This window comes from Apiospora marii, assembly GCF_038362585.1.
Source record: "Apiospora marii strain CBS 49790 chromosome Unknown utg000006l_segment0_segment0, whole genome shotgun sequence".
Lineage (NCBI taxonomy): Eukaryota > Fungi > Ascomycota > Sordariomycetes > Amphisphaeriales > Apiosporaceae > Apiospora > Apiospora marii.
Window position 1 is genome coordinate 1,676,208 of NW_027117378.1, and position 24,321 is coordinate 1,700,528.

Genomic DNA, 24,321 nt, shown 5'->3' on the forward strand with positions numbered 1-24,321 from the left:
AACAACGTTCAACCTCCCCTCTCGTCTTGCTGGGAAAAAAAGACGCTGTAACCATTCACTCGTAAAAACTTGGTATAAGTCTATCTATTTGCCCTTCTCAACCAGTCGTCCCATCCCCCATTGAAGACGATGAGCTCCTGAACGCCTCCCTTCCTATTTTATGTCCCTTAGTCGTGAAACTCCTGAAAATGCTCAAGCGCAGTGGGTATGAAGAATAATGCAATGCCACCAAAAAAACAACAACTCCCAGTCTTCTTTTCATCCCTCAATCTGCCTCAAAAGGGGGTATGGCGTGACGTAGTCTCGGCGATCCTCCCCCTCCTACTTGGACAGTTCAACGCTGCGTCCATATAAGGCCTATATCTGCCTTCAATCCATGTCCTCCAAGGTCCGGTACTTCATCTCGAGCACCCACTTGTCGTCGAAGTCGATACCGCGGCGCAATCTAGTCGCAGCTTTCCGCCATATACTGGCACCAAGTCCGATATCCGCGAGGTAGAACTTCCACTCATCCACCATCAAGTCGCCGTCGTCCTGTCCGATCTCCACGGCCTTCAGGAGTCCTTGCTTGGGGGCCCCCAGAGCGACCACGTAGCGCGGATGGACGTACAGCTTGGCGCCGTCGATGACGTTCACCGTACCCTTGGTCGGGTCCACGCCACTGGGGATATCAATGGCAAGGACGAAGGCCTCGTTCCGGTTCGCCCACTCCATCAGCTCATATGTCGTGGCTTGGTCGCTGGGACGAAGCTCTTCGAACGTAATTGAGAGTCCGAGAAGGGCGTCGATGATGAGCGTAACAGAGACCTGCGACGAGGCGGCCAAGCTTGTAGCGTTCTTACTAAGGTTCTCAAAGAGCTGTGCCTTGGAACAGACAGCCCCGCCAAAGTTGCGGAAAAGCCGAATCTGGCGTCGGAATTCTTCAATGAGCTCCTTCTCGCGCTCGATGCCCACTACGCAGACCAGCACGTTGATCCCTCGGTTCCGCAGATGTCGAGCAGCGGAGATAGCTCGGATACCGGACTTGTTGTTACCAGCCAAGACAACAATAGTGGGCGTATTAGGAGGCGAGGCCGTGGCATTGCGAAGTTTGATGGCGGGATCGCCAAGCGCAGTCAAGGCCACCTCAGCAATGCTACGGCCAGCGTTCTCGGCCATCAGGTCCTCACTAAGCCCGATCTCGTTATGTGCAATGTTCTCCAGGTTCAGCATCTGGAGATGTGTCACCGTCTCCATGCGTCGATTTAAAGGCATGGCGTAGAACCCCTCTCCGCTCATCGCCAGGGTCGGTTGCTTTTCAGTGTTAGCACTCCTGCGCATCCCTGAAGACGTACGGGAATGCATCTGGTATGCAAGGTTGTCGGCAGGATATCTTACATTGGAGTTACCCCGACTTGGTCCTCCCATGCCATGTATCGCACTGGTGCTCGCCTTACGAGACTGAGATCGCCTCGAGTTGGACATTCGTGAGTCGCCTCGCATACGAGAATTGCGGCCGCTGCCTTCCCGCCCACTCATTTGCTTTTCACCGCCGTTAACCGTTGCGTCATCGGCCTCGCTTTTCCAGAAATCGTCGGGTGTCTCCTTCAACTTTGGCGTCGCCGACGGCATATCCAGTACGTTCTCCGTAGGATGGTAGTTCTTGCCTCCCGCAGTTCCTGGCTTGGGTCGCGGTAACCGGTTGTGCGACACAAGACGCTCAGCTTCATCGACCTTGTCCTGTTGGCGCATCTCATCGAAAATGGTCCGCTTATCGAACTTAGCCAAGCTTCCCTCGAAATCGAAGTCGCCGGCCTCCTGGACGTCGGTCACATCCTCCGAAGCCCACCCATTATCGGCGTTTGGCGGTTGGCGACCCTTCTGGCCCTTCTTAAGAGATGCAAAAGGCTGGAAAGACTTGGTGGATTGCAGTATCGGGGTCTGTCGCCATCCGGGACCTTGCTCAGTAGGCTTTGCGCTTGAAGTGGGTGTGGCATCACCGTCATTCTTACTTTTCCCGTTACGACCACCCCTACGTTGCCGTTGTCGAGATTTCTTAGTCTTGGCATTTGCTTGCGCATCTGCAGTCGGCGGGGCGATCGGGGTGGCAAGGAGCGCTTCGTCGTCCTCGGTCGTGTCGTTCTGGTCCAGATCGTCGCCGATGGCGGGTGACTTGCCGACGGCAGCATTGCTGGCATTGGCATCAATAGTCAGCTTGTTCAGCTCTCGTGCCAGAGGCGTCGTCTCGAGGATGGCGGTATAAGTGCTCCGAGCTGGACTGGGGACAGAGGACCGTGCTGGGCGAGGCGAGATAATAGGCGGGGGGTCGCGCTTTTCGCTAATATTGGGAGGCTGGGAGTTGCGATTATCGTCATGACGAATAGAGGTCGGCCGTCTTCCGATGTTAATGATAGCCGGGTCCTGGAAACTCGCACTGGACGGCTTTGGGGGTGTCGGGGCTGCAGCATAATCAGCAGGAGCAGCATTTGGCGGTGGCTGTTCGGTGTATGACTGCTGTGGCGTCTCTCTGATGTCCTTGATTGTCGCCGGGTTCAGGTTCAAGGTCGGCACATGCTGGCCGGTGGTCAAGATGTGGACTGTACCAGGATGTGTCAGCAGGCTCGACGCGAACAAATGAATGCATCCGAACGGAAATTAGCTGGGCGTACCTTGGTGGAGGGCGAGCAGCTGGTTGGGAATGATGGAATAAATAGTGCCCACCAATGTGAAATCCTTAGGCTCATTCAGGACAACCGTCATTCGCATTCCCAGAAACTGCTCGGCCATGGTGGGCGGTTTGAGGGGGGAGAGGGAGAAAGGGTGGCTTGGTTAGGAAATGCGCATGCGCCGAAGTAACAGATTGACAGATGGACTCGAGGGCGGGATGGATGGTGGTTGATCGACTTGACCAAGACTGGGAGGGATTGCAGGCCCACGATGGTGGTACTGGAGGTTCAGTAAGGTACGAGTCACTTTAAATTTATCTATGGAGCTTATCAAACCTTTTGGACGTGGGTTCCAGGTCAGTATGCAATGGCGGGGAATTGGGCAACTTTGCCTAACCTTCTAGCTCATGTGCTTATCGATAAGTCGCTGCCTAGCTCCTTTCAACCCCCCTCCTTATTTTAGACCAGTCACTGGCCCCTGATTACCTCTAACCTACCAATGGATACGACCTCACTCGTCTCCAAAAGGGGTAACCGGTTGTAACACCTCAGCACGGTGTGATCGACAATATGATACCAGAGTTCACATCTTTTAATTCGCCTGTTCCAGTGAGTGATATTGTACTTAGACACCATAACTTGGTTTCTGTGATACACCTGCAGATGAGGATAATGGTGTCATGACAACAACACAAAGATATCAGTATCTTCATGCCCTTGGTTTCAGGGTGAAATCAAACTCCTTGGAAGTGGGCGAAAGCCTCCATCTAGCAAAAAGCTGCCCATTTTCCACCAGGATATGCCGTAGCAATTCACTCTGGCCCGCTATAGCGGCGTAACCTCCCTGCCGCCACCTGTGCACATACGGCTTGATGATCACCAAAGCCTGTTGAACCCACGTCTCGGTGCGACTCTCATCGATCCTCCCCGCATCCGCCATCCGCCGCTTCAGATCCCCCACGTGCTGTTCCGTCTCTGGCTCCGTCTGCAGCTCTGCAACCCGCATCACCGCCAAGAGTATGTGCGATCGCACGGCATAGTCCAGACCGTCCCCATCGTCGTTTTCGACACCCTCCGTTTCTTTTGCCGCCACAGCGGCCAAGAATGCAATCTCCTCTTCGCTACCCATCTCGGGCTCCCACCCACGCCACCGCGCCGACATGCTCACCCCCGCGCCGTCCGGCCACCCGCACCACCAGATCTCGCTCGGGCGCGTCCCGTCGAGGTCCGGCTCAAGGAAGGTTGCGTCATCTACTAAGGCGGCCTCTTCCCATCGTTCCCGCGAGTAGTGCGCCTCCCACGCCCACACGTCGATGGCGCCTTGCGCAACCTCGAGGCTGGCTTGGTTGTGGTTCCAGGCCTCTCGGCTGTTGCTGGGACACGACGGGTTGTTGGGAGAATCCAGGCTGAAGTGCTTAAGCCAGAAGCGGGCTTGTGTCTCCGAGTAAGGGTGAACCCTGTCCGGGTGGTCTCTCCGTAGTTGTGTTATGGTTTGCCGGAGTGTGGAGAGGGCTAGTTCCGTCAGGATTGCGACAGGGAGGGTCGGCTGTCTCCGGCGCGTCCGCACGACGTTGTTCGCCCAGTAGGGAAGCTTGGTGAAGTGGCCGGCCGCTTCCCCCTTATGTCGCGGTTGGCAAAGCGGGTCGCTCGCATCCGGTAGGTCCCGCAAGTTGGGGAGGCGGTAGAAGCGTGCCGAGGAGGTCTGCGCCAGGAACGTGGGTGAGTAGTACTCTCTCCATGCATCCTGGTGGAGCGCCGGGTAGTGCTGGACGTAGAATGCGTCAAAGTCGTCGGCGGACGGAAAGTCGCCCTCGCACTGGTCGGATGAACGGTAGATACCAGCTGCGATCTGGGCGATGTAAAACATGTCCAATGTGCTTTCTGATTGTTAGCCTCTGCCGCCGGGTTACGGGCTCTTAAGTATGGAGTCTTCTTGCTCGGAAGTCGTACCGATTAAATCTCAGATCTTCCGGGCCAAACGACCACCCGCGCGCGTGGAGTTTATCGACAACATCGAAAGCGCCATTGCCATCCCACAGCCCATGATCCGAATAGATGAATGCTATTCGCAATACCCGATCATGGCAGTCAACTGGCACCTCCCCACTCTCGACATTCGCGCGATACTCTATAGCACCCATGGCTCAAAGTACCGAACATGGTCGTCTGTATACTCAAGATCAGCAAGTGACGTGCCCCGAGACCTACTTAAATAGTTCGTTACCACGTGATCACACACTGGGGTCGTCCGCAAGCCCGCGGGCGTCCGACGGTATATCTGGGCTTGCTTTGTGGATTTCCCAGGGCTCACTAAATCCCGAATTCAGCTTCTTAGGTCACCTAATAATGGGCAAAGTGAGTGGTGATAGGCTACCTGGAGTAACCTTGTCAATTGTATGGTATACTTTAACAATACGGAAATTCATTAGATCTACATCAGTCCCATTACCCCTTCGCTACTGCAGCGGAGGGCATTTGGCAGCTACCAACACCCCTTCAACAGCAATGTCGGATCGACTTGCTCCCAGGTATCTCGCCATGTCTTGAGCTAAGTGATGTGAATTATCATATTAACCCACAATTCCGCTCCGTCTCAAAACTCCGTCCCTATGCTAGATATACTCCGGTCAACGTGGTGTGTGGTTTGCACTGGACCTGCAATGCGCCTGAATCATATTTCATCCGTACGCCGCCGCCATGGCTTCTTCGTCGTCGTCTAAGTCGATGACGCCCCTGCCCTTGGATGACTCCGACCGGCCCCGAGAAGTGAAATCTGAGACTGATGGTGTTGGCTTCTTCTTGATGGCCGTTTCGGCGCTGTACAGCTTGTTGTAGAATGCAATCACGCGCGGATGCGCCATGACCCTGCTCTTGTCGAAACGCAGCACCTGCAGCCCTTGCTTATTAGTCGCACGACTGAGGGCCACATACGCTTGTCCCTTTTCAAAAACCTTGCCAAGATCGACCTTGACTCTCTCCAACGTTTGGCCTTGAGCTTTATGAATCGAGAGAGCCCAGGCAAGAATAAGGGGAACCTGCTTCCGCTGTGCTTGGATTTCGCCATTGGGGAGCTCCACCTTCCAGTCTTCGGGCAACATCAATAGGGTTCTGTGGGTTCCATCAACACAGGTGAACTGCACAACTGGATACTCCTTCAAGTCTTTGGTTGAATCAGGATCCCGGCTAAAAGCCTTGATCTTCTTCTTGGAGCGAGCTTCCGAGTCTCCCTCGTCCTCAGAGCCTGGCCCGTCCCCGGAGGTATAAATCTCGAAAGCGGCTTCGCACATGAAGCCCTTCACCCTTCCGAGTGAGCCATTCACCAGTGTCTCATCAAGATTCTTGATCAGCATGACCTGGGCGCCCTTGCGCAACTCGATGGCCTTGGGAGCCATCATGTTTTCGAGTAGTCTGTCTCGGATATCGGGATGGCCTGTATCCGTAGAGTCGAACCTTTGGGTTGGGCCTGGCAGGTTGCGTAACCGCTGCTCATTGGATCTATCAACCTCTTGTCGCGTAGGGAATAGTTCCGTAACATCCAGACCGTCCTCGAAGGTCAAGGGTCTGGCCAAGTGTTTAAAGGTCTGCACCGTCTGTTCACTGATTCTGCCCAGGCGCATCTCATTGAGCATGTTGGCGAATTCTGTTCGAATGTTAGTCAACTGTCATCTGTGTAATTCTTGCAGGAATATCTTACCTGGATCCCGTTGACGGAAAACCTGTGTCAGACCAATGGTATGGTCAATTGACGTAGTCCAGGTCGCGGCCTCAAATGCAAACTTAACATCCCGTTTCTGTTTGTCGGGCACTGGAGGCAATTGGAAGAAGTCGCCTGTTATAACGAGCTGTATGCCTCCCCAGGGCCGTCCATTGTTTCGTATAGTTCGGGCAATCTGACTCAGCTTGTCGAATAGATCTCCATCTACCATGGAAACTTCGTCAACGATAAGGGTTTTGGTGCGCAGCCAACGATTCTTGGCCTTCTGGTTGCGCCGGATCTTCTTCACCAGCGTAGGCACGTCCTCTTTGCCCAGACCGATTCCAGCAAAACTGTGCAGGGTCTGTCCTCCGATATTACATGCCGCCAGTCCCGTGGATGCCGTGACACTCACTCGTTCAGGATCACGCACCCACTTTTTCTTCAGTTCCTCGATGATGGCTCGCATCAAAACAGACTTTCCTGTTCCGGCAGGACCAGTGAAGAACACGCTTTTATTGTGATTAATGACCAAGTCAATGACATGACGTTGTTCCGAGCTGAGCGAGACGGCGGCATTCTTCTTGGTATTGTGAGACTTAGCGGCAGCCCGAATATCATCTGGCGGGACAGAGCCATCTGTATGAAGCCGTCGTGCCCCGTCTGGCCCTGATTTGGTCTTGTTTTTGAATTGCGCTCTCTTGTCCTTGAGCGCACTTTGTGACGTGTCCCACGCCATGGTCTTGTCTTTGGGTTTCGGTGCTGGTGTGGCCGGCGCAACGGCATCGAGGTCAATAGGATCTTCTTTGGTCGCAGCCCAGTGCTTAGGCAGCTGTCGTTTCTTTGGCTTGGGTTGTTCGGGGGCGAGACTATCTGGAGATTGGCGTTTCGGCGGGAGATAGTTGATTGCCTGGGGAGGGAAGCGATGCGCTTCAGGAGACGAAGTCCATGGTATCGGTTGCTGGCTCGTGGAAGGGACAGATACTGGTGACTCGAACACTGTCTTGGCGGGTTTGGGGGGTGGCGGCAGGCTCGGAAGGGCGGACGGGCACGCATAGTCCAGCTCCAGGTCATCGTCGTCGCTGAAGTCGTCTTCGGCTATGTAAACGGACTCAATGGGGACGCTACCACGAAAGGATCCCGTTTGCTGGGTGGTGGTGGTGGGCTCTTCCTGGAACGAGTCGGCCTTGCTGTAGAGCGTGGCGAAGCCATCGGAAGGCTTGAGGAAACTTGTCACGGACGAGCCGGTGTTAGTTCTTGACATGGAATTACTCGATCTCGGCTGTAGTTGATTTTGACCCGATGCCTTCGAAGACCCTAAACTCGCACCTGACGAACCGCGACCCTGGCTATTGCTGACCAAGTCGATGATGTTGCCATCACGCGGGCTACTCGAGGGGAAGAGCTGCTTGGAGAGATCTGGTTTACCGGGTTGAGCCTTGGAACCGGGCGGCGCTGAAGCCTGATACCGGTTCGCAGCTTTTCCCAACATCGTATCGGCTTCTAGTGGTCTAGAAGATGCAGTGACTATGCATACATGCCTTGCTAAGGCACAAGCAAGCGCTCGTTGCGGTGAAGCGAAAGGTACAACCGGTGTCAGGCGCGCGAGTAAGGGTCTTGAAGGCAGGCGAATCCGGAGGCCGGTCGATAGCATGCAGCTATTTCCCCTGGTCGTAGAGAGGGTGTTGTGGTGGCGATCGGTCGACCATTCAGTCTCGATGTTTTGGTTCTGGGTCGTCGGTCGGGGTCATTGAACCAATTTTAGGTAGCACTTAACCAAAGTCGCGTGTGGGAGCGCGTAAACTGATAATTACCACGAGGAGGGGCCAATTAGATGGGTGGATTGGCCATTTTCAATGGCCCGTGCGTCAATGCATTGGCAGTTGGGTAACAGCGTGGGTAACAGTGTGGCAACAGCGCACCTTACTCAGGTAACGGCCTCCATCAAATTGCCTACCAACTAAGGTTAACCGCAACTGCGACACACTTGAGCGATCAATCGCGAGCGACCAGACGAAGTATAATATGGCTCCATCTATTATTTAGAGCTTATGCGTTCTAATATCGCTCTGTAGCTTCAAAAAAGAATCTCATTACTTATCGGTTGCTCGAAATCCTGAAGAACTGGCTTACGGATTCACCATGCAGCAAGTACACTCAGGCCTGTTGCTGTTGCTGGGGCGCGTGCCATCTTGGCTACACTTAGCTTTTAGAAGTAACCTAGCATTCCAGGCGTAGGCTCCCAGGCGGCTGCCTGCTTGTTGGACCCATGTCAATCACCACTACCCATTTGATCAAGGCAAGACCGATGAGAGTAGTTTCTTGCCTACCTCCTTGTTACCAATTGTCTTGGTTTTGGATGTTTGAATGATATTTGATCTAGAAGTGTCTCTCAAGAAGGTGCATCGCATACTGGGTTCTTGCATCACTAAACATCGCACCGAAGGGTCGCGGAATCCGCAGCCTACGGAAGCGCTCAGCTCATTGGTTGAACGCCTGCGAAGCTCTTCCTCGCATCTTGCGCGCGGCATTCCCTTCAGATCGCCATCATGAGTCAAAAGCCTCGTAGCCCCGAGGCGGTTGACGAAGAAAGACGCCAATATGAAACGGGCAGCACCACACTCAAAGAACTGGACGAGGAGCAAGTAGTCTAAGTCGGCATCACAAAACACGTAAATGCTGACCATCGTTACTAGATACCCGTACAGGCCCAAGAACCATTCAAGGACCTTGCTTTTCTCCGAGTTGTATCAGAGCTTGTTTGACCCTCTGAATGAGAACAAGAAGAAGCCAACAGGGCCTAACATCCATCGCGCCAAGCTTGGCCCGCATGGCTCTAATAAGATATCACCTCACGAACAGAGACGCTCCATCATCGAGCAGTTCTTCTCGAGATGGCGCACAGAAGTGGGCAATGACATATATCCTGCCATGCGCCTCATCATCCCGAGCCAGGATCGAGGCCGAACTGTCTATGGTCTCAAGGAGAATGCTATCGGCAAACTCTTTGTCAAAATCCTGAAAATTGACAGGAACTCCGAGGACGGGAAGGCCCTGCTGCGTTGGAAGGATCCTGGTCAAAGGGTCAGTTCCATGGCTGGCGACTTCAGTGGAAGATGTCATGAAGTCATATCCAGGAGGCCAATATTGATGGAGCCGGGGAACATGTCGATTGCCGACGTCAATGAGATGCTTGACAATCTTGCAGCCGCCTCGGGAGAGAAGGAGCAACTACCTATCCTCGAATCATTCTACCACAGAATGAATGCCGACGAGCTCATGTGGCTCATCCGCATCATCCTGAAACAGATGAAAGTCGGTGCCACGGAGAAGACCTTCTTGAATATGTGGCATGCTGACGGCGACACTCTCTTCAACGTTTCGTCCAACCTCCGTCGCGTATGTTGGCAACTCCACAGCCCCAACATAGACCTCAACGGCCGTCAGAGCCAAATTGAGCTCTTCCAGATCTTCCAGCCGCAATTGGCCCAGTTCCAGTTCTCCGGCACATTTCAGAAAATGGTCGATGTCCTCACGCGGAGCCACCGTACCGAAACGGACAATGACTTCTGGATAGAAGAGAAGCTGGATGGCGAACGAATGCAAATGCACATGCAAAAGGATGACACAGTACGGGGTGGTATGAGGTTCGCCTTCTGGTCACGGCAAGCCAAGAACTACACGTACCTCTACGGTAATGGCTTCTTCGACCCGAAGTCCTCTCTTACGAGACATCTGCGGGACGCATTCCTCCCAGAAGTAACGAGCATCATCCTCGACGGGGAAATGGTGACGTGGGACATGGATATTGACAAGATCATGAACTTCGGAACGCTGAAGACAGCCGCATTGGCGGCGCAGAAGAACCCTTTCGATCAGACCGGGCCGCGGCCCCTTTTTCGGGTATTTGATATCCTGTACTTGAATGACAACGACCTCAGGCAATATATGCTACGCGACAGGCGCAAGGCACTCGAAAAGGCCGTCAAGGGTGTGCATCGCAGGCTTGAGCTTCATCCCCATCAAACGGCTACGACACCAGAAGTTATTGAGCCAGCCCTTCGAGCAGTTGTCGCTAATGCATCCGAGGGGCTTGTACTCAAGGACCCTCGATCGGTCTATACTCTCAACAGTCGGAACGACGACTGGATCAAGGTCAAGCCAGAATACATGGACGATTTGGGCGAGAACGTCGACGTCGTCGTTATCGGAGGCTACTACGGTTCAGGCCATCGGGGAGGCAGACTGTCGTCTTTCCTCTGCGGGCTCCGGCCGACGAAGAACGACATCAGGGCCGGCGTCAACCCAGAAACATGCTACAGCTTCTGCAAAGTGGGCGGAGGTTTCAAGGGCGAGGACTTCCAGCAGATCCTCGAGATGACGGAAGGAAAATGGCATGACTGGGACAGAAAGAAGCCGCCGTCAGAGTACATTATTCTCGGCGGAGGCGGAGACAGGCAAGCCGAGAGGCCGGACAAGTGGATCCGCCCTTCGGACTCTTTCGTGATCTCCGTCAAGGCCGCCAGTGCCACGACGTCCGACCAATTCGCCAAGTTGATCACCTTACGGTTTCCGAGGTTCAAGGGCCTCCGTCTAGACAGGACTTGGGACTCGGCGCTCGACTACGACGAGTTCGTCACGCTGCGGAAACGTATGGAGGAGGCCGCAGAAGGTAAGACGATGCAAATGGAGAAGAAGCGAGCAAGGGCCAGCAAGCGGGTGAAGAAGGAGGTCGTGATCGCCGGACAAGAGGCCGCGACGGCCGCCGTATTCGAAGGCCCGCAGTCAAAGGTGTTCGAGAACCTGAAGTTCTGCGTGCTCAGCGACTCGACAAACCCGAGAAAGTCCAAGGCGCAGATTGAGGCATTCATCAAAGAGAACGGTGGGGCCATCTCGCAAAAGGCCGAGGTGGGCTCGGATATGATCCTCCTCGCCGACAAGCGGGTGGTCAAGGCGGCGAGTCTGATCAAGGCCGGGGAGGTGGAGATAATCCGGCCCAAATGGGTGTTCGACTGCCTCGCTGAGGGCAACAACTATGTGCTGCCTTACGAGCCAGTCCACCTGTTTCACGCCACAGATGGGGTCCGGGACTGGGCCCGGAATAACGTCGATGAGTTCGGGGACAGCTATGCTAGAAACTTCAGCTTGAAGGAGCTGAAGGACCTGTTGATGGACATGCCCAAGAAGGAGATCACCTACGAGCCCTTTGACAAGCAGTTGTTCGTCAATCAGCTGGAAGAGCACGGCCACGACTTGGGCAATCTGAAGTGCCACATGTTCCGGCGCAACGTGGTCTGCTTCGCGGCGGGCGAGTCCATATCGCCAATCAGGATTCTTAAGTTCAAGAATTGGGTGCGGTTCGGCGGCGGCATCGTGTCGGAGGATCTGGACGATATCTCTGTGACGCACGTCGTCGTTGTCGGCACGGATGAGCAGAGTGAGAGGGATCTCAGTGCAGAGGTACGGGCTATTATTAGCCAAAGGACCCCGATACCTCGTCTGGTTACACAATTCTGGCTTGAGGAGTGCTGGAAAGAAAGCACCTTGCTGGATGAGGAGAGATATGCCCCATCATAGTCTTCTGGAGCGGTAGAGTCGGTAGATCTCTCGATGTTCAGTTAATCAGGGTAGAAATTGATGTCGTCGTATTTGAAGATAGTTTTTTGTCTACCTTGAAATGAAACGACAAATAGTAACAGACGATTGGTCTTGAGATTCCTGTAATATTCCACTTCTTTCTTCTGTCGTTTTCCCTGCCACAAGGAAGGAGCCCAGGCAGACAACCCATGTCCAAACCCCGCCGGAGAGCCCCCACCATTTCGTCTCCTCCAGCTGCTTCTTCATCTTCTCGCTTATTTGCCAATCGTCAGGAACAGCCGGTCGCCCACGTCGCCCACGCCGGGCTTCAGCATGCCGTTGCCGGTGAGCTCGGTGTCGACGCCGGCGACCCAGATCTCGACGGCGTCGGGCCACTCAGCGGCGGCGCGCTTGATGCCTTCCGAGGCCGCGATGACGGACAGCACCAGGATGCGCTTCACGCCCCACTCGCGCAGCGTCTGGATCGCGGCCGCGCACGTCCCGCCCGTCGCGATGACGGGGTCCAGGATGATGGCCAGGCTGGCGGCGGCGGCGGGGTGGGACGGGTCCGGGGCCACGTGCTGGGGCAGGTTGTTGTAGTACTCGACCGGTTCCAGGGTCGAGGGCTCGCGGTACAGGCCCAGGTGGTGGACGGAGACGGGGTTGGGGAGGAGGGTTTGGAGGGCTGTGGGCGTTGGGGGTTAGGGGTTAGCAATCGGTAGGTAAATACGTGTTGCGTTATGGTGTTTGGGGAGTAGGGGGAGGGGGCTAGATGGACGTACCTTCTACCATGCCCAGACCTGATCGCAGGATCGGTACTAGGGAGAGGGATTGCGGCTCGATCGTGGTCGTTGTGTACTCGAATCCAATGGGGGTTTCATCCTGCGTCCGGCGAGTCAGTCAGTCGTTGCGTGGAAACGAGCTCGCCGTCTGTAACCTTGGCTGAGGGGCAGAAGCGGTCAGGTGTTGTGCTTACCTTCGGGCCATCTACAGGGGTCAGGGCCGATGCCAGAGCCTCCACGCCGACAATTGTTGCGATCTCATTGATGAGGGCCTTGACTTCGCGTGTAGAGGCGCTCTTGGATCGAAGAAGGCTCAGCTTGCCCAGCAAGCAAGGGTGTCGGGAAACATGGACGTTGGACGGAAGAGACATTTTGGACCGGGTAGAAGGAATGCGACGGATCGTCCGGGTGTTCGGTATCTGTGTTACTACGAAGGAGATACTAAGTGGTTGGACAGAGAAGCGGTGCAATGATGGATGGCAAGCCAGGTGAGACGAGAGGTGTACAAGCTAAGAATAAGAATGTCTCAAGACCTACCCCTCGAGCGAATACCAGTTCTACACAATATCTGATTTGTGCTCACGAGGGACTTCCTATGCCGGAGTCCAGCCTATCTTGCAGATGGCGGACTGTCCGTTCGTTGGTCACATGCTGCTGGCTGGCTGGCTTGGGCGCGGGGCTTACCTTGGGTACCTGTCGGGAAGATAAAGCGATAAGCTTGGGGGGAGCAACCACAGTGGAGAGCTACCCCTGTAGCGCTTGGCTCGCCCGCTAGGTTATCTGGGGGAGGATCCGAGCAGCGGACTAGGGGCGGCAGGGAGCTTCTTTACGTAAGCCCTGCCCGAGAAAAAACAAACCCGAAGAGTTGTATCCACTGGGGGTCATGCGCGCATTACATTACCTTCCAGCTTGACAAACCACAATGCGACCAGGACTCTGGGACAAATGACGATATCCCGAGATGCAGCCACTGTACCTCTTTCTGCAATCCACAGAGCTTATCACTTCAATTGATTAGAGGGGGTGTGCGTTACAGCTGGCGTGCACCAACTCCATTACACTTCTTTGTGCGCACGACGTACAGTGACTTAAGTCCAAGACCCAGGTGTATGTACCTCGCTTCGTCCCAACAAGATGTCACAACAAGGCGAGAACATTGCCAGAACAACGAGGCCAACGCCAGGTACCAGCCCTATCACGAAAACCCACTCTGTTGATGCGTCTACCTCTAAGCAGCCTGAGGAATCAACGCAGGACTATACCGCGAAAGGACGAGGGGGGGTTCCCGCCAAGCCGGGATCCGGAGACCACCGGCTCGCGGGTGCCAAGACAGGACATCCGCGCTCGTCGCGAGTCTCCACTGGGCAGGCCATCCGACATCGCCGCGCTTCGTCTGCCTCGAGGTTCGATTACGATGTGCCAGACTCGTATGTGAACGTGGCCGAAGCCTCTGCGTTTTCGCCTGTTGTGGATCGGGACGATGCCGAAATCTATCGCACCCATTCGTCCCTGGAGCGGACGAGGAGCCTGGACCAGCAGTACAGCAGAGACCAGCAGAGGCGACGACGTGATAGTGACGCGCAAGCTGAGGAACAACCTCCGCGCAATCAACAGTCCGATGCTTATGAGGTCTCACGGCTGGCCACCCAGCTTTACACCATCTCTTACCTGATCCTGTTTTCCATCTTCGGGACGCTGGCGAGGCTCGGGTTACAAGCCTTGACCTATTACCCAGGCGCACCGGTGGCTACTAGCGTGCTTTGGTCCAATTTCGCCGGATGCATTGTGATGGGCTTCTTGTCGGAAGACCGCAAGCTGTTCCTCAACGAGTGGGGCACTCCAAACTTCCACCAGCAAATCCAACAGGCTAAGAAAACTCGCGAAGATGAGGAAAGCGGGAGCTCCGGTCCGGGAGGCCCGCAGGTCGACCTTGCTGCCGCAAAGAAGGCGCACATGGCCACCAAGAAGACGATCCCGCTCTACATTGGACTGGCGACCGGGTTCTGTGGGTCATTCACCTCCTTCTCCTCTTTCATCCGGGACGTCTTCCTTGCTCTCTCCAACGATCTGACTACCCCCGATGGTGGAAGTACCACCGTGGCGCGAAACGGCGGGTATTCGTTCATGGCCTTGGTTGCGGTCATCCTCACGACCGTCTCCCTGTCCATCTCGGGCCTGTTCGTTGGGGCTCACCTCGCCATCTGCCTCGAGCCCGTAATGCCTTCCCTGCCCTTTGTCGCCACTCGCAAGGTCGTCGACAGAGTCAGTGTGATTCTGGCGTGGGGCTGCTGGCTTGGCGCTGTCCTTCTTTCCATCTTCCCACCAGATCGGTTCTCGCACCTCGGGAAATCGGAAACGTGGCGGGGTGGCGCTACTTTCGCTTTGGTGTTTGCGCCCCTTGGGTGCTTGGGCCGTTTCTATGCATCGATGTACCTGAACGGTCGCATCGCCTCCTTCCCCCTCGGCACCTTTGCGGTCAACATCTTCGGTACCGCGGTCTTGGGCATGGCGTGGGATCTCGCGCATGTGCCTTCGGGCGGGGTCATCGGTTGCCAGGTGCTCCAGGGCATCGAAGACGGGTTCTGCGGGTGTCTCACTACGGTGTCAACCTGGGTTTCCGAATTGACGGGACTGAGAAGGCGCCATGCTTACATATACGGATCCACTAGCGTCATCGTCGGATTGTCAGTCATGGTCTTGATCATGGGTGGCTTGAGGTGGACTCACGGGTTTGAAAGTCTCCAATGTTTGCACTAATATCTTCGGTCATTTTATATTACATATCCTACAACCTTCCATTCTGGTATACAGTTGATCCCGTTTACTCCGTACATATTTATCCATCATATATATATTATAAAACTCGTCGTCACTTGGTTTCTGGGCAGTCGCTCACATCGCTCTTCACCTCCGAACAGGCTTCCAAGACATGTCGGAATATCTCCATCGCCGCCTGCTCGGGACTTAACCGGTTAGCATCCACCTCGAGCGTGTCGCCCGCGACGGCCATGTCGGTGAACCGATAGATCTGCGTCTTCGCCCGCAGCTTCTTTAGCAAAGAGGCGTCGACGAGCTTGTCGCCGCGCGCCGACCGCTCCTCGGAACCCAGCCGCTCCAGGTTGGTCGCCTCGTCGCAGGACAAGACCACGGAGACCAGGTCGCACCGTCGGTGCCGCGCCGCGCAGATGTACTCGGCGCAGGTGGACGAGCCGACGATGTCGGTGCCCTGGCTGTCGGTGAAGATGTAGACGTTGTCGTGTGTCGCCTTGATTTCGGACAGGGTCTCGAACAGGGCGAAGCGCAGGGCGCGGCGCACCTTCTGGTAGCCGTGCTCGGTCCGCTTTAGGACGGCGTCGGCGGGGTCGATGAGCAGGTGGTTTTCGACGAGCCGCGCGGACAGGTTGTGGGAGCGGAAGAGGGCGACGAGGGCGCGGGCGACGGTGAGCTTGCCGACACCTGGGTAGCCGTTTATGTGGATTAGGGGGCGGGGTTTGTTGGGTGGGAATGGGTTGTCCGCCATGATGATGGGAGTAGGTGATGCGAGAGACGTCGGAGTCTGTGTTTGACCGGTGCTGTCTGGCATTTTTATAGTGTGACAAGTGTTGTGTTGGTCGTTCGGCCAGTAGGTGAATCACTCTCGATAAGGAGGGTGTGATATGAGCTGCGTTGGTGGTTGGTTCAAAATATTGGTTTTTTATTTTATTCAATATGGAGTACGAGTCCGCATCCGAGTACTTATGCCTTTCAAAGATATTTTACTTTCTCTATCTCCGATGATGTAGGCTGTTAGTCGAAATAAGCTTCATTGGCGGCCAGGTACGACAGCACATCACCCGACCCCTGACCCAAACACTGGGGAGAGGCAATTGATAATTCAATGCCAGTGCAAACCAATGTACTTCCCATGAAGCATCTTAATTCACGGAAAGATGTAGCCTGTTCTAATAAACCCTTCCACCAACGCGATATCTCGTACTAGATATCCACCGTTACAGGATGTACATTGTAATACCCCAAGAATACTTTCTCATTCCAGGGACGCACGTGAATATCTTCAATTTTACTTTAGCTAGGGTCCATCATTGAAATAGCACCCACTTATTCAAGAAAACCAGTAGAGAATCCAAACCTGAAGGAGAAGCCATTCCCATTCACTTGCTCGACGACGAAGCCACGACCCCTGACTCACATTCCATAATTACTAGCAAAGCAAGAAACATCGAGCCTACGCGTGGTCGTTCCACCGACTGTCAAACGAATTACAGTAAGGAGAATAGTCTGGCGAGCAACCATGATACCATGAATTCACGGACAGTTCCATTGGGGCTTATCTCAAAACCACATGACCTCTAGCTACTTGCTTATGCCAGAAAGAGCTTTCACTTTCCATTTGGCCCTCGACAAGCGACCTCTGGAATAAACCTTACTTTGCTCACTATACGACTTTTATTCCTTCAATTATTTTACCTGTTCTCAATTACGCTCGGGAAGCAATGTGTAGTATAGACCGGTATAACGCCCCTGGAAGCTTATGGACGGCGACACCAATGACCTCACGAGTGGAGATATGGAGGCACAACTTGACCCGACTGACCCTTGTTGGGCTGAAATCACAGAGAGTATTATGGTTTATTGATCTGGTTTCTTGATCTTGCATGTAACGAAGACAGACCCTATAGATCCAAAATAGACGCGCACAAACCTAGGCATACTCGAACCGAACTTGGTAATGTCGACAATGAGCCGAGACATTCTTAAAAAGCTGACCATAACGCCATTGTCTTAAAGGGTTGGTCGAGAACGGGGCCATTTCTTTGAACTTCACCATCAGGTCTTTGTCTTGATAGGCCAAAGAAAGATGAAAATGCGCTCTGTACAATGGGTTTCGTAAGGAACCGAAAGCGTTGTCGCCGAATAGGTACATATCACGAAGACCTTTGTGGCATCTCGCCAGGAACGCAATGTACTGGGCGCAGGCCCCCGAGACGATGAGCCGAGATTGCCGAAGTCGTCGATGAAGACTTGAACCGTTGAACAAAGAGCATCACTCACTTCGCCACGATGTATACCATAAGTGCATCGGGCCTAGCAATGCGTCTCTTAGCAATAGCTCGTCTTGTTAGATCATCGCCCTGCTCCCCATCAGCTCCCACATCGACAAGCCCCTGAATTTGCCCGCCATGAAGTCCACGATAGTAGTAGAAGAGACTGCCAAGCAGATCGAGGACCGCCTCGGCATCAACTGGTCTCCCGCTCAGAAGCAAAAGTATCTCGACTCCATTAAGACAGTATATATCAAAAGATTAGAAACTCCGTATCCCATCAATGATTTTTACACCGCAGGGACCCAAAAGGCCCAAGATGAATGGAATGCGTATTGGGACGGCAAACCCCTGAAGGATCCGAGATACAACAAGGGACAGCGGCGCGGGACCAAGACCCTCGACTTCTCCCAGCTCCAGTACGTCATCGAGCAGGACGAGAGCGTGCGGTTCGTCGACGCCGACACCAAGGAGCTCGTCATGATCGTGATCCGCAACTTCTTCCCCGACGAGGCGATGCGCGAGGCCTTCACCAAGGTCTGCCTCGAGGTGGTGGAGCGCCGCCGCGACGACCGGCGCGAGGACCCCGGGCAGCTGTGCCACTTCGGCTACACGTGCGGGTCGCGGCACCAGCCGGCCCTGCGGATCGCGACCTGCAATAAGCGCCTCAACACGCCCGCCCGCCGCGAGTACGAGCGCCGGCTCAACTACCAGGCGCAGGGTATGGCGAGCCTGGGCTGGAACATGCTCAAGTCCCGGCTGCCCGACGAGATCATCCAGGACTACGAGAACGCCATCGCGGACTCGGGGGCGCCGCGCATGGACATGGAACGCGCGGACAAGAACTTCAGTTTCCCGTTCCACGGCAAATCGGTTACCTTTAACGATCTGGACCTGGCGCCGCCGTCGGGGCTGTGCTCCATCAACTACTCGCGCTTCACCCACAAGGAGAACAACGGGAACCGGTTCTTCATCGCCTGCACGACGATGGCGCCGGCCGACCCGACCAAGGGCGGCAACTTCTACAATGCGTCGTACGGAATCATGCTGAAAGGTAAGTGCGCACGTGTGAGATGAGCCACGCCCCTGACTCATCGCTGTCGTACATGCATTCATGCAATACGTCGTAATCAATCGACTGACATAATGATTCTTGTGTGTGTATAGCAGCGAGCAATACGGTTACGTCATGGATGCCGTCAGACTACCACGGCACGACGCTGTACGAGATGCTGGAGGGGCCGGAGAAGCGGATGGGCTACGAAGTCCGCCCCGACGGCGGCATCAACACGGGCTTCTCGTTCGAGGTGTCCAAGATGATCCGCAACGCCGTCAAGCAGGGAAACAAACGCAAAAGTGGCTCTTCCTCCTCCTCCTCCTCGCCGCCTTCGTCGTCCTCGACGTCAGGGGTGGCGACGACGTCGGGTTCGTCTGCTGAGGAGATCACGGTGCGCGAGCCGCGGGTGAAGAGGCGTCGCGGGGAGCGCCGTCGCCGATTCACGGCGGGGGCCGACGACGGGAGCGATTTCAGCGTCCATGGCAATGATAGCGATTCTGATTACAGGCCGTAAGACGTACGTTTATGGTCGTGTCGGCGGCTGCTTTCTCAATAGATATTCCCATTACTTACCTGCATGCCTCAATGGTCCCAAAGTCAATTTGACAAGTGTTGAAGGAATGTCCGCATGCCAAGGCAAAGGGTTGGATGCGCAATGCATGAGTGTCGATCAAGCTTGCCAAGTCGGCGCGGCGCAATGTTTTGACTGCCCGCCGGAATGTGAAGGGCAGGGTTACGCTGGCTAATGAGCCCTAGCCTTGATTTATTTTAGTGGCGGGATGGGACAAGTGCAGCGCCCTAAGCCTCTGCCAGCCAGGCGGGCGGAGACTGCTCCTCTTGAAACGCCGCCGTCCCAAAAAACAGTTGGCCCGACGGACTTTGAACTTGTTCTGTATAGGCCGTACTATTATGGGCGGCATTTGCCCAAGTGCGTTATTTGCTAACCTACTATTCAATGACAGCTGCAATGTGACCAGTCAGCATGAGCCCCAACGTCGTATGGATTGACAGCCTGGCAACGTCATCAGAAAAGGGAAGTGTTCGCCGCGTGCTTCTTGAAAACTTCTCCCGAGGTGGCCGACTCACCGTTCAACGATACCGAACCCGACCGGCTACCACTTCCCAATCAGGCCTGCCAATTACCCCTGATTCGTACAATTCACTTCGCTTATCGAAGATTTGACGGTTCGCGCATTCTAGAGGCTCCCTGATACTGCCAGCCAAGGCTACCAAGCACTGGGTCGCTGCAGATTTGCCCCGACGGCATGTGAGTTAGTGGAGCACCTGCCAGCTGCTCCCCTGTCGCATCTCAGTAGGCCAGCCCGACCTGTCCGACGAGCCGAGGCGCAAAAGAGTTTCTATGGGCCACCGGCATGGCAACCGTCCCTACAGAACCCCGTTATTAATAGTCGTCATGCCATTGACGACATGGGTGCGTTTCCCCTGCTCCATAATTTTGGCCTCGTAGCCATTCTCGAACCTCGATGGACTTTCTGGACCAGGCACCACAGCAAATCGTGTCGGTGTGTGATACGATCTTGACGGCCCTGTTACGAAAGGCCGGCTGAATAATCACGGTACTTTTACTGCGCCCAACCTTAGTCTGACTGCAGCAGAGCCCCCCCGTCCGCTTTTTTATCTTTATCGCCAAGAGATCAGTGGGCCTGGGAACGGCGAAAATGGTTCGACAGCGACCTCCGCGTCGCAGCCCACCTGGCACCGCGGGCAATGGCAGTGAGTGGGCCTGCCGACGACTCCAGGGTCTCTGTGGCCGCTAAAAACTTAGGGGGAGGGAGTAGCCCAGCTGCCAGCACCTCCGGGCCTGCAAGAGGAATGGGGAAAGCGCCACATCTATAAATCTATTTCATGCCCATTGGCTTCTGCGACAAGATCATCCCAGAGCTGAAGCAGCATATATCTACTATTACGAGTCTTCGGTTGCAGATCAGTTCAGCTGGATCTCCCTCCTACTACTTATTCTTCTCTGACCCTCTTCATTTTCTATACCCATTTCACCAACCAGTTCTTTCTTCTCCAGCCGACCTCGATCGACTGGCATATACCTATCAATTTGACATCATTGACCTTGCCCCGCATCTGAATCGGTCTGCCGGTGTTCAGAATGTCGGAAAGCACTCCGATCCCTGAGCCTCCGGGACTGCCCTTCTTGGGCTGGAACGTGAGCGAAATCGACCCTCGCTGCCCTCTGAAGTCTCTGAAGTCCCTCGCGGACAAGTATGGCGAGATTTACAAACTGAACCTCCCCACCGGCCCTCTGGTCGTTCTCAACACTCACCAATTGGTCGATGAGGCGTGTGACGAGAAGCGCTTCATCAAGATCCCGGATTCCGCCTTGAAGGAGATCCGCGATGCCGTCCACGACGGTCTTTTCTCGGCTTTCATCGACGAGGAGAACTGGGGCATCGCCCACCGAGTGCTGGTGCCGGCGTTCGGCCCCGTGAGCATCAGGGGCATGTTCGATGAGATGCGAGACATTGCCGGCCAACTGGCCATGAAGTGGGCCCGCTACGGCTCCAACACCCCCATCATGGTGACAGACGACTTCACCCGTCTGGCGCTCGACACATTAGCCCTCTGCTCCATGGACTACCGCTTCAACAGCTTCTACAAGCCCGAGATGCACCCGTTCGTCGAGGCCATGGGTGACTTCCTCGTGGAGGCCGGCAACCGATCTCGCCGTCCGGCCGTCGCTTCGTGGTTCTACAGCAGGGAGAACCAGAAGTACTACGAGGACATCGAGACGCTCCGCAAGACTGCGGACGAGGTGCTGCAGGAGCGCAAGGCGAACCCCAGCGACCGCAAGGATTTGATGGGAGCCATGTTGAACGGCACCGACTCCCGGACTGGCAAGAAGATGACCGACCAGTCCATCACCGACAACCTAATCACCTTCCTTATTGCCGGACACGAGACCACAAGTGGCCTGCTCTCTTTCACATTCGCGCAGCTGCTGAAGCATCCCGAAGTCTACCGCAGAGCCCAGCAAGAAGTCGACGACGTTATCGGAAAGGGCCAGATCAACGTGGACCACCTGTCCAAGCTTCCCTACATCAATGCCATCCTTCGTGAAGTTCTCCGACTTGACGCGCCCATTCCGGCGTTCGGCGTGCATGCCAAGGAAGACACGCTCATGGGTGGCAAGTACCCTGTCAAGTCCACCGACAGACTGCTGCTCCTTCTGTCCAAGTCCCACTTGGACCCCAGCGTCTACGGCGACGACGCAGACCAGTTCAAGCCCGAGCGCATGCTGGACGAGAACTTCGAGAAGCTGCCGCGGAACGGCTGGAAGCCCTTCGGCAATGGCGCTCGTGGCTGCATCGGCCGACCTTTCGCCTGGCAGGAAGCGCTGCTTGCCATCGCCATGCTGCTCCAGAACTTCAACTTCGTCATGGACCGCTACGACGGCGATATCAAGCAGACCTTGACCATCAAGCCGGATGAGTTCTACATGAGAGCCATTCTCCGTGATGGCATGACCCCCACTGAGCTCGAACATCGCTTGTCTGGCACCAGCCAGGACAAGGTCGCTAAGGCAGCAAAGAACGATGCACAGGTCACCGGTGGCGGCGCCGGGAAACCCATGACCGTCCTCTACGGTTCCAACAGCGGCACCTGTGAAGCCTTGGCCCAACGCCTGGCTTCGGACGCGCCCCGTCACGGATTCAAGGTGGAAAAGCTGGACTGCATGGACAGCTCTTTCGGAAGCCTGCCCAAGGACCAGCCCGTCGTAGTCATCACTGCCTCGTACGAGGGCCAGCCTCCCGACAACGCTGGTCTGTTCGTCAACTGGGTTGAAAGCATCAAGGACAACAGCACTTTGAAGGACTCTTCTTATGCTGTGTTCGGCTGCGGTCACCACGAGTGGGCCCAGACCTTCCATCGCATCCCCAAGCTCGTCAACGAGAAGCTCGCAGAGGCAGGCGCCGAGCGACTTGCGCCAATCGGTCTCGCTGATGTCGCCAGCGGCGATTGCTTCACCGAATTCGAGGCCTGGGAGGATGAGCAGCTGTGGCCCGCTCTTGCCAAGCGCTTTGGCGCTGCCCAGAGTGAAAATGAGCCATTCCTCGCATCTAACCTCAGCGTCACGGTGGACAAGCCCCGCCTGTCCACTCTCCGTCAAGACCTGATGGAAGCTGAGGTGGTGGAGAGCAAGTCGCTGACGGCCGAGGGAGAGCCCGTCAAGAGGCATCTCGAGATCAAGCTGCCCAGCTCCTCGACCTACCGCGCCGGCGACTACCTGTCCGTCCTGCCCATCAACCCCGCCGTCACCGTCCAGCGCGCGCTGAAGCGCTTCGGTCTTGCCTGGGACGCGAGTCTCACCATCAAAACCGAGGCTCAGACTTCGCTGCCCACCGACATGCCGGTTTCCGCCAACGATATCTTTGGCGCGTACGTCGAGCTGGCACAGCCCGCCACCAAGAGGAACATTGCCATGCTGGCTGAGGCCACCATGGACGAGAAGGTTAAGGCCGAGCTCCAGCGCCTCGCCGCCGACGATTTCGCGACCGAAATCATTGCCAAGCGCGTGTCCGTGCTTGACCTGCTGGAGAAGTACCCGGCTGTCAACCTGCCCCTGGCGTCGTTCCTTACCATGCTCCCGCCCATGCGCGTGCGTCAATAGTAAGTTTGCTTCTCCCTTACCCCGCTCTTTCTCATCAAACGTCCAACTAACCTTATTTCTCTAGCTCCATTTCGTCGTCGCCGCTCTGGAACCCGTCCCACGTTACTCTGACGTTCTCCATCCTGGACGCCCCGTCCAAGTCGGGCCAGGGCCAGTACGTCGGTGTCGCGTCCACCTACCTGTCCGCCCTGAAGCCGGGCGACCGACTCAACGTCTCGATCCGCCCCTCGCACGCGGCCTTCCACCTGCCCGCCGACAGCGAGACGACACCCATCATCTGCGTCGCCGCCGGCACCGGCCTGGCCCCCTTCCGCGGCTTCATCCAGGAGCGCGCCGCGATGCTCGGCGTCGGCCGCAAGCTGGCGCCCGCGACACTGTACTACGGCTGCCGCGAGCAGGGCAAGGACGACCTGTACTCGGACGAGCTGGCGGACTGGGAGAAGGCGGGCGCCGTCACGGTGCGCCGCGTCTACAGCCGCACGCCCGAGGCGAGCGCGGGACAAAAGTACGTCCAGGACGCCATCTGGGAGGACCGGTTCGACGTCAAGACGTCGTGGGCCAACGGCGCGCGCCTCTACATCTGCGGCTCCAAGGCCGTCGGCGACGCCGTCACCGAGTGCGCGCTCAAGATGCACATGGCCAAGGAGAAGCTCGAGGGGCGCGAGATTTCCGAGGAGGAGGCCAAGGCGTGGTGGAACGATTTGCGCAATGCTCGCTACGCCACTGATGTCTTTGACTAAACGTGCGTGCGTGGACCCTCGTTTCTGCAGTTTTTGGGAAATTCTATTTGCCGTGTAGCCTCGCATTCATTGGCTAGCGGTCAGCATGTTGTTTTCGAGTCGGGCAACATTTTGGCATGGCGTCTCGGTCGGGCATTTTGAG

The 24,321-nt window shown here is 55.7% G+C and overlaps 9 protein-coding genes across 9 annotated transcripts; 5 read left to right on the forward strand and 4 right to left on the reverse strand.

The window, feature by feature from the left end:
* Positions 1 to 369: 369 nt before the first annotated feature.
* PG985_010262 (Enhancer of mRNA-decapping protein 3) lies at positions 370 to 2,766 on the reverse strand (the record flags this gene model as incomplete). The annotated part of the gene is made up of 2 exons (XM_066830030.1): positions 370 to 2,576; positions 2,649 to 2,766. The coding sequence occupies 2 exons, from the start codon at positions 2,764 to 2,766 to the stop codon at positions 370 to 372; spliced, it is 2,325 nt and encodes a 774-aa protein (XP_066682420.1).
* An 80-nt stretch (positions 2,767 to 2,846) lies between these two features.
* On the forward strand, positions 2,847 to 3,903 carry PG985_010263 (uncharacterized protein; the record flags this gene model as incomplete). Its single annotated transcript, XM_066830031.1, has 2 exons — positions 2,847 to 2,941; positions 3,531 to 3,903. 2 exons carry the CDS (start codon positions 2,847 to 2,849, stop codon positions 3,901 to 3,903), a joined length of 468 nt encoding a protein of 155 aa, XP_066682421.1.
* A 1,420-nt stretch (positions 3,904 to 5,323) lies between these two features.
* PG985_010264 (uncharacterized protein) lies at positions 5,324 to 7,831 on the reverse strand (the record flags this gene model as incomplete). Its single annotated transcript, XM_066830032.1, has 2 exons — positions 5,324 to 6,285; positions 6,340 to 7,831. 2 exons carry the CDS (start codon positions 7,829 to 7,831, stop codon positions 5,324 to 5,326), a joined length of 2,454 nt encoding a protein of 817 aa, XP_066682422.1.
* Positions 7,832 to 8,888: 1,057 nt separating this feature from the next.
* Positions 8,889 to 11,916, forward strand: PG985_010265 (DNA ligase 4; the record flags this gene model as incomplete). The annotated part of the gene is made up of 2 exons (XM_066830033.1): positions 8,889 to 8,980; positions 9,036 to 11,916. The coding sequence occupies 2 exons, from the start codon at positions 8,889 to 8,891 to the stop codon at positions 11,914 to 11,916; spliced, it is 2,973 nt and encodes a 990-aa protein (XP_066682423.1).
* Positions 11,917 to 12,191: 275 nt separating this feature from the next.
* On the reverse strand, positions 12,192 to 13,069 carry PG985_010266 (uracil phosphoribosyltransferase; the record flags this gene model as incomplete). The annotated part of the gene is made up of 3 exons (XM_066830034.1): positions 12,192 to 12,601; positions 12,699 to 12,798; positions 12,893 to 13,069. The coding sequence occupies 3 exons, from the start codon at positions 13,067 to 13,069 to the stop codon at positions 12,192 to 12,194; spliced, it is 687 nt and encodes a 228-aa protein (XP_066682424.1).
* A 763-nt stretch (positions 13,070 to 13,832) lies between these two features.
* PG985_010267 (uncharacterized protein) lies at positions 13,833 to 15,455 on the forward strand (the record flags this gene model as incomplete). Its single annotated transcript, XM_066830035.1, has 1 exon — positions 13,833 to 15,455. One exon carries the CDS (start codon positions 13,833 to 13,835, stop codon positions 15,453 to 15,455), a length of 1,623 nt encoding a protein of 540 aa, XP_066682425.1.
* Positions 15,456 to 15,567: 112 nt separating this feature from the next.
* On the reverse strand, positions 15,568 to 16,218 carry PG985_010268 (uncharacterized protein; the record flags this gene model as incomplete). Its single annotated transcript, XM_066830036.1, has 1 exon — positions 15,568 to 16,218. One exon carries the CDS (start codon positions 16,216 to 16,218, stop codon positions 15,568 to 15,570), a length of 651 nt encoding a protein of 216 aa, XP_066682426.1.
* A 1,660-nt stretch (positions 16,219 to 17,878) lies between these two features.
* PG985_010269 (uncharacterized protein) lies at positions 17,879 to 19,311 on the forward strand (the record flags this gene model as incomplete). The annotated part of the gene is made up of 2 exons (XM_066830037.1): positions 17,879 to 18,794; positions 18,908 to 19,311. The coding sequence occupies 2 exons, from the start codon at positions 17,879 to 17,881 to the stop codon at positions 19,309 to 19,311; spliced, it is 1,320 nt and encodes a 439-aa protein (XP_066682427.1).
* Positions 19,312 to 20,919: 1,608 nt separating this feature from the next.
* Positions 20,920 to 24,179, forward strand: PG985_010270 (uncharacterized protein; the record flags this gene model as incomplete). The annotated part of the gene is made up of 2 exons (XM_066830038.1): positions 20,920 to 23,438; positions 23,504 to 24,179. 2 exons carry the CDS (start codon positions 20,920 to 20,922, stop codon positions 24,177 to 24,179), a joined length of 3,195 nt encoding a protein of 1,064 aa, XP_066682428.1.
* Positions 24,180 to 24,321: the final 142 nt, after the last annotated feature.